Source organism: Sabethes cyaneus, chromosome 2 (assembly GCF_943734655.1).
Source record: "Sabethes cyaneus chromosome 2, idSabCyanKW18_F2, whole genome shotgun sequence".
In the NCBI taxonomy this organism is placed as follows: domain Eukaryota; kingdom Metazoa; phylum Arthropoda; class Insecta; order Diptera; family Culicidae; genus Sabethes; species Sabethes cyaneus.
In genome coordinates, this window is record NC_071354.1 from 30,412,155 (window position 1) to 30,428,708 (window position 16,554).

The 16,554-nt window shown below is 42.5% G+C and overlaps 2 protein-coding genes across 5 annotated transcripts in view; both read left to right on the plus strand.

Annotated features, from left to right (window-relative positions):
* Nucleotides 1-16,554, plus strand: part of LOC128738433 (protein phosphatase 1 regulatory subunit 16A) — a 301,989-nt gene that overhangs the window by 8,953 nt on the left and 276,482 nt on the right. The gene's annotated exons all lie outside the window — the stretch shown is intronic.
* Nucleotides 5,384-6,064, plus strand: LOC128735230 (uncharacterized). Its single transcript, XM_053829724.1, has one exon. The coding sequence runs from the start codon at nt 5,384-5,386 to the stop codon at nt 6,062-6,064; it is 681 nt and encodes a 226-aa protein (XP_053685699.1).

Sequence of the window (16,554 nt, forward strand, 5' to 3'; positions counted from 1 at the left end):
CAACTTTGTTTGACGGTCCTTTTCATCCTCCTTCAAGCGATCTTGCACGCTTGTCACAGCTGCAAAGAATTTCTTTCCATGGGTACGTTCGTATTCCTTCCTTGCTTCCTCAAAATTCATGCTGGGGTTGTTAACCTTGATCCGGATTATCTCCTCTTCCGCTTTGTACTTCTTGCACTTTGATGTTCCTGTTGGATGCTGCCCTTTGCATTGCCAGCAGCACGTGGGTTGATTGCAATGTTCCTCCAGGTTGAATGGGTGGATATTGGCGCAGTTCCCACACCGTTGTGTAACTTTGCAGCGCTCCTTGATATACCTATATTCCAAACACGGATAGTAAACCGGTAACGTCCGATCATTTCCGTAGGTGAGTCCGTAGGTGAGTCCGTAGTTCCGTATTGAGTCGTTGCCGTCATTGTCGAATTCCGTATAAATAAAAACCGCAAGACACCTGCAAGACAATTGAGAAGTGGGCGTATGTGAAAAGAGTGCGATAATTCAACTACGCCCAGAGATATTGAGAAATATTCTTTTTTAATCTTTTTAGGAGAGCGCTAAAAAAACGTCTAAACACGTTGGCAGCTCGTTTTGGAATGATTGAAAATAATCTTCAATCGATTCAATCGATTCGATTGGATTATTTGAACATTGAAGTAAGTCCAAATTGATGTCCTGAACGTAAAATAAGTTCGCAGAAAAGAGCAACCCACCCTTCCTCTCAACCGATTATAAAGATAATTGTAAAAATGTATGCGAAATCGGAAGCGTCGGCCACTGAGCCGGTCATGGGAAAATCACAGATCCAGATGCTGACGAAGTCTCATTGTCTGATCATGTATAATGAGACTTACGTCAAAGCGGACTTCCGGCAGCCTCCGGAGCTACTGTTTCTCAACGCTTAGTACAAGTTTGATGTTCCAGAGGAACTAAGGAAGCAGAAACTTTCAAAGTTTGCCAAGAAATACATGATTTGGCGATCTGCTCATGTGGAAACGGAGTGCGCCGTTCGTGACTACCGGGACTGTAAACGGGCAGATCTACCTCAGCGAGTTTCTACAGAAGCGTCTGCTTCCTCTGCTGAAGCAACAAAAGGGCCCTACGATCTTCCGATCGGATCTTGCTTCGTGCCGCTATTCAAAGATTGTCCTGGAGTGGTGTTCCCAAAGCACCGGAACTAAGGCTCAATGAAAAATACTGGCCTATTATGAAGCAGGCACTACGGAAACATCCCAAGGAGGTCAAATTAAGGAAGACCTGAAGAAAAAGTGGGTTTCCGTACAGAAGAAACTGAAGCCAGATGTTGTACATAACCTTATGAGTGAAGTCAATCGTAAGGTGCGAGTATATGGTTATGGTATTGAAGTTGAATGAAATTATTGTCGAATTGTATCTACATTCGTAGTTCTACGTCAACGCGTTCGTGTCAGCACAAACCTTCATCCTTTTTATTAAATATGCTTCGTATATTTCTAACGTGAGAACACGTCTTTTGTTTTAAAATATTTTTTTTCTTGGGGCTCCTGAGGTGTGCATCTTGGAAGAGTCGAAATATAATAAGAATAATTTATCCGGACGGATACACAGATCGGCTCCGACTCGCTCACTTCGTCGTGAAGACAATGTACTACGAAGGAAGTGAGTAGTAGGATAGTTAAACCAACCAAGAAGCATTTCCGAGTTCGCCAAATTAGTTGTCCAATCTGCTAACGTCGCCATCCCAGAGATAAGTGAAAGGCCAGGCAAAAGAGCTCAACCTTTACGATAAATCGGAATATTGAAGCGAAACTCGTGGCCCTTTGGTAGAGTTTGCTCAAACTGCAAATCATTAACTTTATTAATAATTCTGGTTGATTTTAATTGCCTACTTACATTTGTAGTCCGTTTAAATTCTTTAGCGTAACATTTACACTGGTGATCATGGTGGAAGGGCATTAGAAAGATCGTCCAGAAAAGAAGAAAAGCGCTGAAAGCGTCCAAATATTTACCAGAAAATCGTCCTAAAAAGAAAAAAATAAACACAAAACGGTTCTGGGGGAAAAAACGTAATGAAAACCAATGATGTTCGTTTGAAATCAGTTGAAAAATGGTCAGAACCAATACATTTAATGTAATTTTCACAATTATTTTTTTATATTTGCCTTTCAAAAAAGTATTTTCTAATCAATTTTGTTTATAAAATTCGAATTATATTTTCTTAAATGCGAAAAATTTTGCTGCCAGTATACCTACATTTTTTCAATTATCCGTTATGTTTTCACAACAAACATAGTATTCTTTCCTTGTTTAACCAAACCCCATACTAGCAGTTGTTTAGAGTGTGTACCAGTTAGCAAAAAAAAAACTCGAGTAACCTGCAAAAGTTGACTCAACTTCTAGTAAAGAAACAGGTTTCCAGCATGAAATAGATTCCGACGATTCATCGAACCGAGCAGTATAGGTATATTCTTCCTTCCACGGCATGGTCGTCGTCTTTCACACGAATCTCCTAGGCCACAGTCGTGCAGTTTTTTATTTTTTCTATTCTGGCTGACCTGTATCTGGAATTTGCTGTGGAGGTACGTATGTTGTGCTACCTCACTTCGTCGAAAAGACCACCAAGGGTGCACATCTGCGGTTGCATGTAAGCATCAGCATCGCAGATCTGGTCGGGTTGTGTATGAAATAAAATAACTGCGAACTGTTTTCTGATATGCGTTACCTCTACAGGTTATGAGAAGCTGAGCAACTATGTAGAGAATGGTCCCAACCGTGCGAAATGTTATGGGAAACACGCTGGCTGCAGCAGCTTACATCGGATAAAACATAATTCCTGCTCTTGCACATTCCTCTGTGTCTTCAGCTATTCAGTTGGTTGCTCGTTGTAGGTCATAACGGTGACAGTAATAAAGACATAAATTTGTTTCAAGTATTTAACTATGTGATTGACATATGTTTAATTTGCTTTACTAACTTATAAAATAAAATGATCTTTTAAAGAGAAATTAAAAAAAATGCTCACAGCCAAAAAGCACCTAAATTTTTTTTCCCAACCCTCAAACCTCTACTGTCAACAACCTTCTCTAGTTTTGTGAGCCTTTTGATGAACCAAACCATCAGGTTGTGGTGAAGCTCAGCAGATGTTGATGGAGATGAAGGCCAAACTGGATCGGAACTACTCCGAACAGGGCAGCAGGGTGTGAGCGGCAATTTTCTAAACTCACCTACATATTTGGCACCACGAACCGGACACCGATTGGGCAAGGTAAACGATGACGACGCGCGGTTTTGTGCAGCACGCGATTGCGAAACTAGCAACGATGGATGCCACCATCATCACCATCTATGAGGCTTTTTGATGGATGATATTTACCTAGGTGGTTCGCAGCAGTTCGCGCTTCGCGAAAAGACGCGTCGTGAAATGTTAACGAGTGGAGTGGAGTGGCTACTGGAAGGTTTTTAATTCCCGTGCCATTCCCGTTGAACCACTCACCATCAACAGATCGATCGAACATTCGGTAGTTAGTGGCCGTTCATAGGTCAGCGGTGCATCTTGTTTTTGTTTTAAAGTTCAATTCCGAAGATTAGTTTCGGGTTGTTTTTATCGGAGCCTTGCTGTGCTAATTGTCGTTTCAGCAAAGGCTTCATTCAAAACACGCAGGGAGGTAAAATGGCAAAATGGTTTATATTTTAGCACCGAATGTGCCATGTTTGTGATACAAAGAGCAAGGTTGGACGTGAATAAGGAACGAGATACCAATCGGTTAGCATTGAAAGTCCAATGAGTAACGATGAATTTTAGCTTTAATCATGCAATTCGTTTTATGCACGGTTTGACATTTGATGTGTGTCGTAAATTTGCGATGTCAATTCATTTTTACGGAAATAGAACCACTCGCTGCGTGCAGGGGATCACGTCTATACAGAAATTGCAAACTAAAACGCACAACCTTTGGTTCAACGGATTTGCCCGAATACAAATAACGTTGAACATTTTAACATGTCTTAAGGTCATCCGCATAGAGTTTTTGGCAACCATCCGGAAGCAGCAGCGAAACATCATTAATAAACAACGTTAAGAGTAGTGATCCTAAATTACTACCTTATGGTACTCCTGAGATATGGGAGTACTGTTCGGAACTGTGGAGAAGGGCATATGAGGCTATTTATTTTGTGTTTTTCCAAAGGATTTCAGTGATTAATCCGACTTAAACCCGCTTTTCGATCGGTGTAAACTACATCCTTTCGAGCACCATTGTTATTTTGCCTGTCCCAATCGTTTTTTTAACCTCTGTACATCCCTTAGCATGGCTAAAACAAAACGTAAATTACAGAAATTGAGCATTATGAGCTACGACATGTTATTTATTTAACGGGTGGCATATTGGAATTTTTTCGCGGCCCCTATACTCAACAACAAACGAGCTCAGAGGGAAATGAGAGTATGTATGTGTTAGCTCTCTCTCTCCTCTTTTTGTTTTGTTTATGCTTACCCAGTGTTCGCAACAGCGAAAATACGCTAAAATCCGCCAATCGAATGAAACACGTGCTTTCGAAGATTCGAGAAGCATCTCCAAGCTGCCTGCATCTGCTAGCAATGTACATCGAAAATTCTAGGCACTTCTTTCCTATGCCAGCAATGTATTTCGTCGAACCTTCCCGAAGTTGCCCGAGATGACCAGAATGTCGCGCCGTGTAGTATAAATACGGGCGTTTAACAGAATGCGAAGTAAGAGAAGTATTTCAACCGTCTTAGAGACAACATCGATTTAACCACCGTGATAGTAACAACAAGTGATAAGAACTAAGTGAAAGTGCCACATTGTGCAAAAGTATAGTTAAATAAAAGTAGTGTTAAGTAAAAGTGATCTTTTCCCGACATCCGAAAGAATTCCAGTTTGGCGTCGTCCCCAGTCGGTAAACCGTTCCGGCTAGGATTCAGTGTTTTGCGTGACCCTTCCACCCTCTCCGGCGTCGCCTCTGGACTCTACCCTTCGCAGTGGTGTGGCACAAATCCATCCAGCTGTTGTTACCGTGACTATTGTTCCAACGGCGGTAAGAAGGCACCGCTCACCCACCCGCCTTCACATGTTGGCATTGGTGCCAACATAATTTGGTCCTTCGAGCCGGATTACAAGTGAACTAGTGATGAGAACCTGGACATAAATACCTTGAAAATTGCTAGTGAATTGCCAGTGAATTAGTTATCTTCCAAAGAGTTTTTCCATTGCCGAACAGTTCGGAACAGTGTGAAACCTATACGATACCACGCAAAGTGAACTATTTTTCCTCAAACAAAGTCAAACGTTTCCGTGTAAATTCTAATCTGAATGCAAAGTGAATCTTATTCCTCCGTGAACATCCGTGAACTGTGAACTGTTACCAGCGAATCAAAGTGATTTCTTCGATGCCGTTGACCCACACCCCCGGTAAGAAAAGTCCTGCTACCATGGATGAAGTGAAACCGCTTATCCACCAGCGTGGCCAGGTAAGAGCCAAGGTTACGGCAATCCTGAAACAACTCGAGAAAGCAGAAAACGATTTGTCTCAGGTGAGTCTTCCTATGTTGAGAGTCTTTTCTAGAAAACTGGATATTTTATATAATGAATTCAATGCATTGCATAAAGAGATTCTCAGTGTGATTCCCTCTTCGAAGCTTGACGACCAGGATGAAAAAGTTGTAGAATTTGATTTAATCCATACTGATGCCTTGATGCGTGTTGAGTGCCTGATTGACAAAGCGTCGAAGCCTTGTATGCCTTCTTCCAGCGCAGTTGCACCAATTCCTTCCACAAGTTTTGCTCAGCCTGCCCAAGTGATTGTTCAGCAACAACCTTTAAAGGCACCCATTCCAACCTTCAATGGTGAATATGATAATTGGCCTCGATTTAAGGCGTTGTTTTCGGACATCATTGGGCGTTGTACCGATTCGGATGCAATTAAGTTGCATCATTTAGATAAAGCGTTGATTGGTGCAGCTGCCGGAATAATTGATTCCAGGACACTCGTAGAAAACAATTATAATCACGCATGGGAAATACTGGTCGAGCGATTCGAAAATAAGCGTGTGATAGTTGACGATTGTTAACTATGAAAAAGATGGTGAACGAATCTCACACTGAATTGCGTGCATTGATTGAAACATGTTCCCGGCACATCGAAGGGTTGAAATTTCTTGATCAACCAGTTGATGGCACTGCAGGGTTGTTCATCAACAAGCTACTAACCTCTTGCCTTGATCCCGTAACCCGCAAGCAATGGGAGAGAACGCTTAAGCACGGTGAGTTGCCTGATCTTGAAAGGACGTTAAATTTTCTTAAAGATCAATGTCGCGTTCTCGAGCGTTGCGAAACAGACAATCCTCCCGCTAGTAATGTAAAGTATCTTCCAAATACTCCAAAAACTGCCAGTTTAAAGGTTCATACCACTTCTACCCTATCGACGAATGGCTCCTGTCATTTTTGTAGCAAAGACCATCTAAATTATCAATGTCCCGATTTCCGTAACATGTCACTTTCTGAACGCTTGTTGAAAGTCAAAGAAAGTCGTGTTTGTTACAATTGCCTTCGCCGCGGGCATCGTTCAGCTGACTGTTCGTCGAAGGGTAGTTGTGCTAAATGTAGAAAACGACACCATACCTTACTGCACGATGAATCGAAACAACCGAATGTTAGCTCGAAGCAATCTCAGAACAATCCTATATCGCAATCGGAACCAGTAAAAGGTTCAATGAATGTTATTTCCCAGCCTGTTAAAAATGTAAATGTTGACGAGTTTGTCCAAACTCAAACCGTTTCCTCATCCTGTTCTGTAAACCTTGGTAAAACAACACTGCCGAATGTGTTGTTGCTCACTGCTGTTGTAAATTTGATGGATCAGCATAAGCAACCGATTGCTTGTCGAGCTCTTCTGGATTGCGGTGCTCAGACAAATCTTCTTTCCAGTGCGATGTATCAGAAACTGGGACTAAAGGGAGAAGCAGCTAACTTTGACATTGTTGGAGTTGGCAATGGCCGATCAAATGCAAGTTGTCTTGTATCAGTTCAATTGACATCCCAATGCAGCGATTATGCGACCACTTTGAAATGTCTAGTTATCCCCAAAATTACGAATCCGATTCCTCATAAACGTGTCGACATTTCAAATTGGAATATTCCGACTGGCTTGCATTTGGCTGATCCCTCGTTTCACACTCCCTCAGAAATAGACTTATTAATTGGTCTTGATCATTTCTTCTCAGTTATGAAGCATGGTCATTTTAGAATTGATGAAGATTTGCCTGAGCTGCGAGAAACCGAGTTTGGTTGGGTTGTTTCCGGTGAAATTCGTGATGAATATGAACCTATTATAAATGAAAGACTAGCAACCGCAATTACAATTGAATCATTGAATGATACCACCAACCGATTACGGAGTATAAAAGAATGCCAAGACTTACTTCCCCCTGATCCTAAAGCGCAAGAATGTAAAGAACACTTTTTGTCAACTCACCGAATAGATATTACAGGTCGTGATATAGCTGATCTCCCCTCCCACGATAATGTAAACCAATTTTACGACAACCTGTCGTCAGCATTGCGTCGTTTCTTGTTCCGTACACGATGCCTGCCTCGAAATCCTAAGTTGTGTCTCCAGTACTCAAGGGTCATCGAAAAATCTGAGTCTATTGGTCACTACCGAAGAAAAAGTTGATCCCCCCGACAAGTTAAGGTTACCACCCTCGTCTTGCCGTCCTATGTCCGACTAGTCTTCGATGCTCGGCTAAGTCATATCATGCTAAACCCTTGAATGATCCTTTACAAATCTAACCCACTATGTAAAATGATTTAATAACCATTTTGTTACACTTTCGACGCTTTTCCTTTGTATTTATTATTGATATAAAGCAGATGTACAGACAAGTTTCAGTAAACCCAGATCAAACCTCTATCCAAAGGAGAGACTCCGAATATTAGAGCTGCAAACCGTAACCTACGGAACAGCCTCTGCACTGTTTCTTGCTATCCCATTTGATTCGAAAGGTACTACCCGCTCTGTAAATCCACCTTTCTGCTATTCGTCTGTGGTCGGGTAGCCAAATATTTGTGGTGTAATAGCAAAGGAAGGAAATTATCCGTGGTCCTATGTGCGATCGAAAGATAACCCTGCTGTCATCGTATCCCGTGGACAGCCTGCAGAGTACTTAAAGTCGAACCAGTTATAGTGAGAAGGGCTATCTTTTCTCACATCTAATGATTACCAGGCTGTTTCTTTAGATGAAGTTCCTGACAGCGAGTTACCCGATCTTAAACCCGTGTCTATGCTTGTGACTCTTTAATCAACAAGGATAGTCTCCCGTTTGTCAAGGGATATAGCTCTTTCCGAACACTACAGCGCGTTTCAGCCTATGTATACGTGGCGCTTTGCTCGCAATTGCCGTTTGAAAGATTCACTTCACTTTCCGCTGTTTCTGGGCTCAGAGCATCATGCATTGCAATGTTATTGATCAACCTACTAATCGCACTTCCTAAGTTTCTTTAGACAGGTTCAACATTTCCATTCGCGCCGGGGATGATGTTCGCAACAGCGAAAATACGCTAAAATCCGCCAATCGAATGAAACACGTGCTTTCGAAGATTCGAGAAGCATCTCCAAGCTGCCTGCATCTGCTAGCAATGTACATCGAAAATTCTAGGCACTTCTTTCCTATGCCAGCAATGTATTTCGTCGAACCTTCCCGAAGTTGCCCGAGATGACCAGAATGTCGCGCCGTGTAGTATAAATACGGGCGTTTAACAGAATGCGAAGTAAGAGAAGTATTTCAACCGTCTTAGAGACAACATCAATTTAACCACCGTGATAGTAACAACAAGTGATAAGAACTAAGTGAAAGTGCCACATTGTGCAAAAGTATAGTTAAATAAAAGTAGTGTTAAGTAAAAGTGATCTTTTCCCGACATCCGAAAGAATTCCAGTTTGGCGTCGTCCCCAGTCGGTAAACCGTTCCGGCTAGGATTCAGTGTTTTGCGTGACCCTTCCACCCTCTCCGGCGTCGCCTCTGGACTCTACCCTTCGCAGTGGTGTGGCACAAATCCATCCAGCTGTTGTTACCGTGACTATTGTTCCAACGGCGGTAAGAAGGCACCGCTCACCCACCCGCCTTCACATGTTGGCATTGGTGCCAACACCCAGTTTTTGCTTAAAATGGCGACGAAACAAGAAGCATGTCGGGAGCGCGTTGTACACTTCTATACGAACTGCCACAGAAATCTCGGCAAAAAGTATACGGTACAACATTTAAAAAGCGAATATGTTGCGGCTTCGATTGTTTACTATATCCTAAGATGCCCAACAATTATTTGCAAGCAAGGTAGTGGAAAACCAGCCAAAATTATGGACGCAGAAGGATATCGTTCTCTTTCCCTTCAACAGGGAAAGCCAAACAGAGAGCTTGGCCCTCTGGTTTGGCTATCAATTAGAATATGCACCAGACGAATGTTTGAAGAAAATAAAATAAAAACATCATGCAGAATGACAACACGTGTTTTCGCCGGATAGAACATCATCGCATTACGCCAAAAAACACAATCATAATTCCGCATGCCCGAACTTGTGCAGATACTGTCTAACACAACCATGCCCTAACAGAATGTCAGGTGGAAGTTGACTTCGCCGTGGCACCTGTCGACCCACCCGGATACTTCCGGAATAAGTCGTTGTGTCCACCGGCCCTTTGTGGAATCAGACCGTGCCCGCTGCCATGTGGTCATCGAGGCCGATCTTGTGGTACTCCATATGCCTCTAGTTCCACGTTGGTCGAAGCACTCTACGTCTTTACTGATGATCATACCCGCTAAGACGCAGATTGCGTCATATGAAACTGTGCGATACGCACTCGCCACTCTCCAGCACACGAGACGATAGGTACTTTCTAGCTTACCTAGGTAGCTTTTGGTTCCTAACGCCGATGATCACACCGGTCCGCCATACCTGCGTATGGACTGGACCACGTTGGCTAATAATTGGCTGGCCCTCGCTTGCTGCCATATCTCGCAGAGCTATTAGATATCATACGAGACAATGCCAAAATAGCTGTGGAAGCCTTCTTGCAGGCATAGTCGACGTGGCTCCCGAACATGACCCCAAGAGTTTTAAGGACCGCGTTGACGAAATAGTGCAGTACCCGACGCCGATATGTGCTTGCTGAACTGACTTGCGGTTGTTCACCACGATAACCTCCGTTTTATGATGCCGCGCTTGCTCCAGTTTCATTGATCGCATCCAATCTTCAACAATGCTTATAGAGTGGGCAGCCGTCAACTCAACCTCTATGATAGATTCACCGTAGACATCCAAGGTGATGTCGTCCGCAAAGCCTGTAATCACAACCCCTTCCGGGAACTTTAGCTTTAACACCTCGTCATACATGACGTTTCACAACACCGAGCCCAGTATGGAACCTTGCGGAACCCCTGCGGTGATGGGAACGCACTTCTGACCCTCCTCCATGTTGTAGCATAGTTCGCGATTCTGGAAATAATTTTCCGAGGTAAAGGATGTCCTACATCAAGCACGGGAAAAACGCTGTAGAAAATTCCATAGTTGACCGATCCTTTTCGAATTTTCAGACAATAAAATATAACTCAGTAGGCTAAGGAACGAGTTTTTTTTTGTTAGGGGGGACTTAGACTACTACTTAGAGCAACGAGTTAAGCAGTGTCACGTATTTTAATCAGTTGAAAATAAATGAAATCTTTTAATAGGAACATCTTCACAAATCACTTTACCATATATTTAATTCACACAAACACAATTTACTGGGTTTCCGACAAGAAATATGATGAATTAAAAATTGTTGTCCAAAAACGTACATTTTTCAGCTGCTGAAGTCAATCGCCACCTCGCTACTAACCAATCCATCACATTTTTCAGCACTGATTACAACTACTTTAAAAGTCAGGCACTCAATTGTCACATACCATATTATTCACTATCTTTTTTTCTATTATCTAAGGCTTTGTCACTAGCCGAAAGTTTTATTATTTTATAACAAAACTGAAAATAAACACTGAATTGACGGAACCTGTTCACCAGTAGCAGCAGCTGCAGCATAACTGATGAACTATCGTGTTGCCAAGACACTGTTTCGCTTCTGGAAATAAGAATTATAGGTTTGAAATTAACTGAAACCTCCGATGGTGAAAACGTGGTTCAATACTTTCAAGAGAAATGTATGTTCATAATTAATTTTTCTTTATTAAAAACAACAGAAAAGACAGCATTTTCAATAATTTTCGAAAATTTTCACAGTGATTTAATGAAGCAACGATGTGTTTCAATGTTATTTGCTTTGACAACACTGTTCCGAGTCGGATCGTTTGTACTGCTATGTTTACCTCTTTTGTTCTCCCACCATCCTTATGAACAGCGAGTGAGACGTCAAACTCGCAGTTTCCCATAAGAACACTAGAGAATAAAAGAGACGACGAATACCATTTGCCGAACGGTGCGGTTAGTGTATGCCCCGATAAACAATTTAGACAGATGGCATTTTACGCATCTATGCCGATACGCTATGCCGATTACGCATCAGATGCCGATTAGTAGGTCGCGGATAGGAACGCGTACTTACTGAATAAGGGGAAAAGTTTGAGGGATTTTTTAAGGGGACGTAAAAAAATTCAGATTTCAGGATTGCTTAAAAAAGCACCTTGCGGGTGAAAATAGGTTCGGTCTGTTCAAAATTAGTTCCGCCGCTCCAACTTTTAAAGCGAAAAATCAAAAGTTTAGCTCAACAATAGTGTCTTCCAATGGTAACAGCTTGAAGAACTAAAGATAGCAAGAAGATTAATATGCTGATATCCCCCACTTAGTCAACCCATCGCTTGTAATAAGGTAAAAAAATCAGTGACCCGCTTAGACTGCTTAAAACTAGTTCTTTACCCTATTTTGCCGTTTGTCACGATTTGGAGCCTTGTGGACTTTGTACGTATGCAGTCCCTCCCGGTCCTTGACTCTCTGAACGAAAGACTTGGCTAGATTCAACTTTTTGGCCACAATTCGCGCCTTTGCTTTTCGGGTGACGCCATTTTTTCCCATTTCTCGCCATTATTTACAGTGTAAACAATACACTCTACACTACTTCTACTCAAATTTTCAAGAGAAAATACCCAATGGAAATTTAATGTGTCCCATACAATTGAAAGAAGACTTCAATATTTCCATGTGAATAAAATAAACATACAGTTAAAGAAATACTCGTTATTCTTCGTCGGTCTATTGATGAAATTCATAATTTAACTCATTTCTATAAATACCAAAGAAATCAAAGTTGACGTCCAGATTGATTAGTACAGCTTAGTTATGCTTTCTCGTAGGCATACATTGAATCGCTAACACACTTTTTGTCGCGAAAATATTTTCAGAACCATGCTCGCATCCGTCCAACGGCTTTCTCTTGCAGTATTTTTTTTTTGTTCATTTGCGCCACAGCATTCCTTTCCCTAGATGTGGCACAACATTCCATTGCTCTCGTCGTCGTCGGTGTCGGTTGTTCATCTGTGATCAGATCACTGCACAGAGTATAGTAGAGTGCACAGCACTGACAGAGCCATTTCCCTGTCCCCGTATTCTGCATTATTGCGCTCCGCTGCGTTCGCTCGCTGGCATGCCGGAAATCGGGAACAACTCTTCATCTCTCTTTGTCTCACACTCGCTCTCACCTCATCTCACCTCGATTCTTGATGGTTGCCGGCAACATAAATGCGAGAGTCAGCTCAGCTCCCGTCCCCGTGACTATAATGACGGACGGTTTGCCGTTGCTGCAGCAAGCAAAGCCGGTCACGCGCGCTGTCGGGAACGAGAACGATTTCCGCGTTCGTGAAACCGCGGTGTGCCGTCGTCCGACACCGGTCGGTAGTAGCCTGTGTCATCCAGCGAACCAGAACCGGTCAGAAAGAGATAGTCGCGTGCATTTCGACTCAGTCATATAGGTCGGACACATTTCACTGGCGTGGCGACAGAAATTAGAATTCAGAATTTCCATCCGCTGACTTGACTGGCGCTGCTGGATGGCATGTGCATCATCGTGCCGCGCGCTGTCCGGAGCGGCTCGGCAGACGGAGCGCGCACCCCTCTCTGTTTATGCCGCTGGCTGGCAGGCTGGAAGAACTCCAAAGTTGTTGTCTGTTGCTGGTTGTTTCTCGCCGCCTACCGTTGTCGTTGGTTTGGCCTGCGTTGTTGTTTAGTTGTGAATGAGATTCCGGTCCGCTCGGGTGTGCGTCGGTTAGTTCGGTGATTTCGTTCGCGCGAAGTTGTTAAAAGCAATAGGCATAACATGTACCTACAGAAAAAAGCCGCTATTCGTAAGATTTATATGCTAACAGAAAGACGTTGCATGGAGTTGGTGATCTGGTAGAGTGTGAATCCGTTTTTAGAGCCATTTTTTTTGACGAACTCTTGCGAATTGTTGCTGGCGGACGGACGGGTTCATATTCCGTGGCAGAACCGGTTTCCGTTCGGTTGACGCACTGTTCACTGCACTCCGGTGGTAACATCCGGTCCTTGGCGGGTTTACCCTTGACAGCAAAAGACACAAACCGGACCACGCGTGATGGGTCTGTTTTGAGGGGCATTCAATCGAATTCGTCTCGTTCGAGGGCGCCCTCCACCGACCGGATTGCGTGTTCATACATTCACGTTTGTTGTGATTTATCTTTTCGGGGGTGCGATTTGACTGCATAACATCCCAAACCGCTGATTGATTGTTGTTTTGATTTGGAAGACTCCGACCGGCTTGGCACGGATAGTTACAAATCGGTGTTCGTGTTTGCGATATTTTGCGTGGGGTGTTTTGGACGGTCCGTTGAGCACCAATTCGAACCGATTGTTGGGGTTTCGCTGTAAGGTTTCTGTTTTTTTTTCTTTCCATAGATGATTGGAGTGATTTAATGGCCAACGCGGGTTAGCCAAATCGAATGTGATTAGGTAACATAACGATTAACTTTAAATGGAAAGTGAGAATTTATAGAAGCGCCGAACACGCCGAAAAGTGCTATCTGATAAAGTAATCTAAATCAAACACCATAACTAACGGGCGCTGTTGGTGAATTATTAATTACTTAAGCGAGTGGCAACATGCAAACAGGAATCCCTGTGATTGCTTCATTATTGTTGCCGCTGCTGCACGCGGTTGCGGTCGGTGAGTTCGAACTTTGCGGTAGCGCCGCGTCGTGTTGTATCGTGATTGAGTGAACCAACCGCGGCTTTTTAGCGTTTTTAGCGCGAATGCGGATGTGAAAGGGAACGCAAAATTGTGTGTTATTACAGCGGCCGGCGGTGTGATGTAAAATAGAACCGTGCACCACAACGGACATCGCCTTCGTAAATTGAACAATAGTGCAAGGTAATGGAAAGTTTTCGACATACTTTTTACATATTTTCATATGACGATTTCCGATCTGTGCAGTGAAAGTACGAAACCATTCTCATTTTTTTCCTTTAAGTGGTTTTTTATGATTTTTTTCCTTTAAGTGTTTTTATGATTTTTTTCAAGATGGTGAATAACACTCACACCACCGATTTCAAATACGCATTTGACAAAGTCGACCATTCAATATTGTTAGCAAATTTGAACAAAATCGGATGCTCGTTAGCGTTCATTTGATGGCTACGTACTCATCTGTGCGGAAGACAGTTGGCGGTCAAAATTGGTGGATCCATTTCGCGCTGGTTTACTGACAGTTTAGATGTGCCACAAGGCAGTAACTTAGGTCCACTCTTGTTTTTGCTTTTTATTATCGACGCAATCATTTGTCTCGGAGACAGCTCCCGTTCAGTCTACGCTGACGACTTAAATGTGTTCAATTATCGCTCGAATTGAAGCTGTTTAAAAATGTTGGTGAGATTCGCTCTGCGAATCTTACCATTGTGGAAATGATGAGAGTTGCTTGGAATGGAAACTTTAAAGCCGCATAAAAAAGGGCTGATACCATCTTTATTGCAAAACTGTTAACTGGCGATATTGATGCACCAAACCTTCTTGAGCTTATTGATTTGAACGTTCCCGGGTACCACCTTTGTCGTGCAGAGCTCCTGAGACTGCCGTTCAATTGTTAGGTTGACAACATTACACCATAAATGAGCCGGTTCGATCGACGATGGACGGTTTTACGCTGTATCGCATCTGATTTTAATTAAACGAATAATAAATTACAGTGTTGGAAATGAAAAAGTAAACAGAACAACTTGAAAGAATTTTTCATAAAACTTTCATAAAATTCTCACGAATTTATATCCTAGTTTATTTTTAGTGTAAACTTTGAAATGTGAAGAATTGATAAAAGTCTCGTTTCATAGCCATTGCTTGTTTATTTCATGCTAATTCATTTTTGTGTGAGTCGACAATGATTTACTCAGGAAATAAAAAAGTAAACAGTATTAAAAGTGAATTCTTGCAAGCGGACCGGTGCTCGTGGATAATGTATCCCCTCCATGATTCTCCATAACTGCCATGAGCTGATTAGGTATATTTTCAACGGATATTTGCAGTATTTATTGATGAATCGCATCCCACGCTGCTTGGATACCATGCTAGAAGTCGTTCAGATTTCTCCGCGAATCCACAGGAATCTTGTTATCCACTATAGTCCACAGAGGCTCAATGGAGTTGAAATCTGGTGACTGAGGAGGCCAATCGAGCATTTTATTATTAAGAAATAGCGCTTGCAGCGCTCCACGTGTGTTTACGGTCGCTATTCTGTTGGAAAGCATGCTTACTCAAATTCATTTTTCTGTGTGATGGCTTCAAGTTTTCCTCCAAGATCTTCACGTATGATTCGCCAGTCATCTTTACATCAATCCTCACAATATTACAATATTACTTCAGGGGAAGCAAGTGCTGATCCTCCTCCCTGCTTAACTGTGGTTTGAGTAAATTTGGATTGCAGACAATCTGACCTCAGATAAGATGTACGTTGACGCCTCCTGGTGTTTTTCAGTTCAAACTTGCTCTCGTCGGTCCAAACGATTGTCTTCCAAAAGTTAATAGGGACGGAAGCATACTTTTTAGCGAAATCCTGGCGTTTTCTGATATTGATGTTTCTTAGCAGATGTTCCTTCATTCGAAGCAGCTTTGTAACCCCGCTTCTTAAGGTCGGTTGCTTAATACAGTTATGCTGGTGTTGTTGAGATTTAAGTGGTCCTGAAATTCTCTGCAAGATTTGTCGGGATTTGACCGAGCTGCACGTCGAATAACAGGATCTGTATGAAGTGAGGTCTTACGAAGCCTTCCACTTCCGGATTTTTGCTTTACTATGCCAAGTGTATTATACTTTTCCATTATTTTCAAAATCCCTCCGACGCTAGCTGAGGTTTTGTTTCACGTAGCAAATAATCGCCCTCGGAATTTCTACAGATTTTCCGCCCATTGCTTAGATATCATAGAAATGTTCTTTCACGTTGCTACTGCTGGAAGACAATCGAATTCCGGAAAATACTACGCCAGAATTGATTTGTTTACTTTTTATTTTCCGTTAGTTAATCAACATAGCACCAGTTAAATTTTTCTATTGCGAAGATGTGCGTGAATGAGAAGTGTAA

Coding starts and splice junctions, on each gene's coding strand:
- LOC128735230 (XM_053829724.1), top strand. CDS start 5,384: ATGCCGTTGACCCACACCCCCGGTAAGAAAAGTCCTGCTACCATGGAT.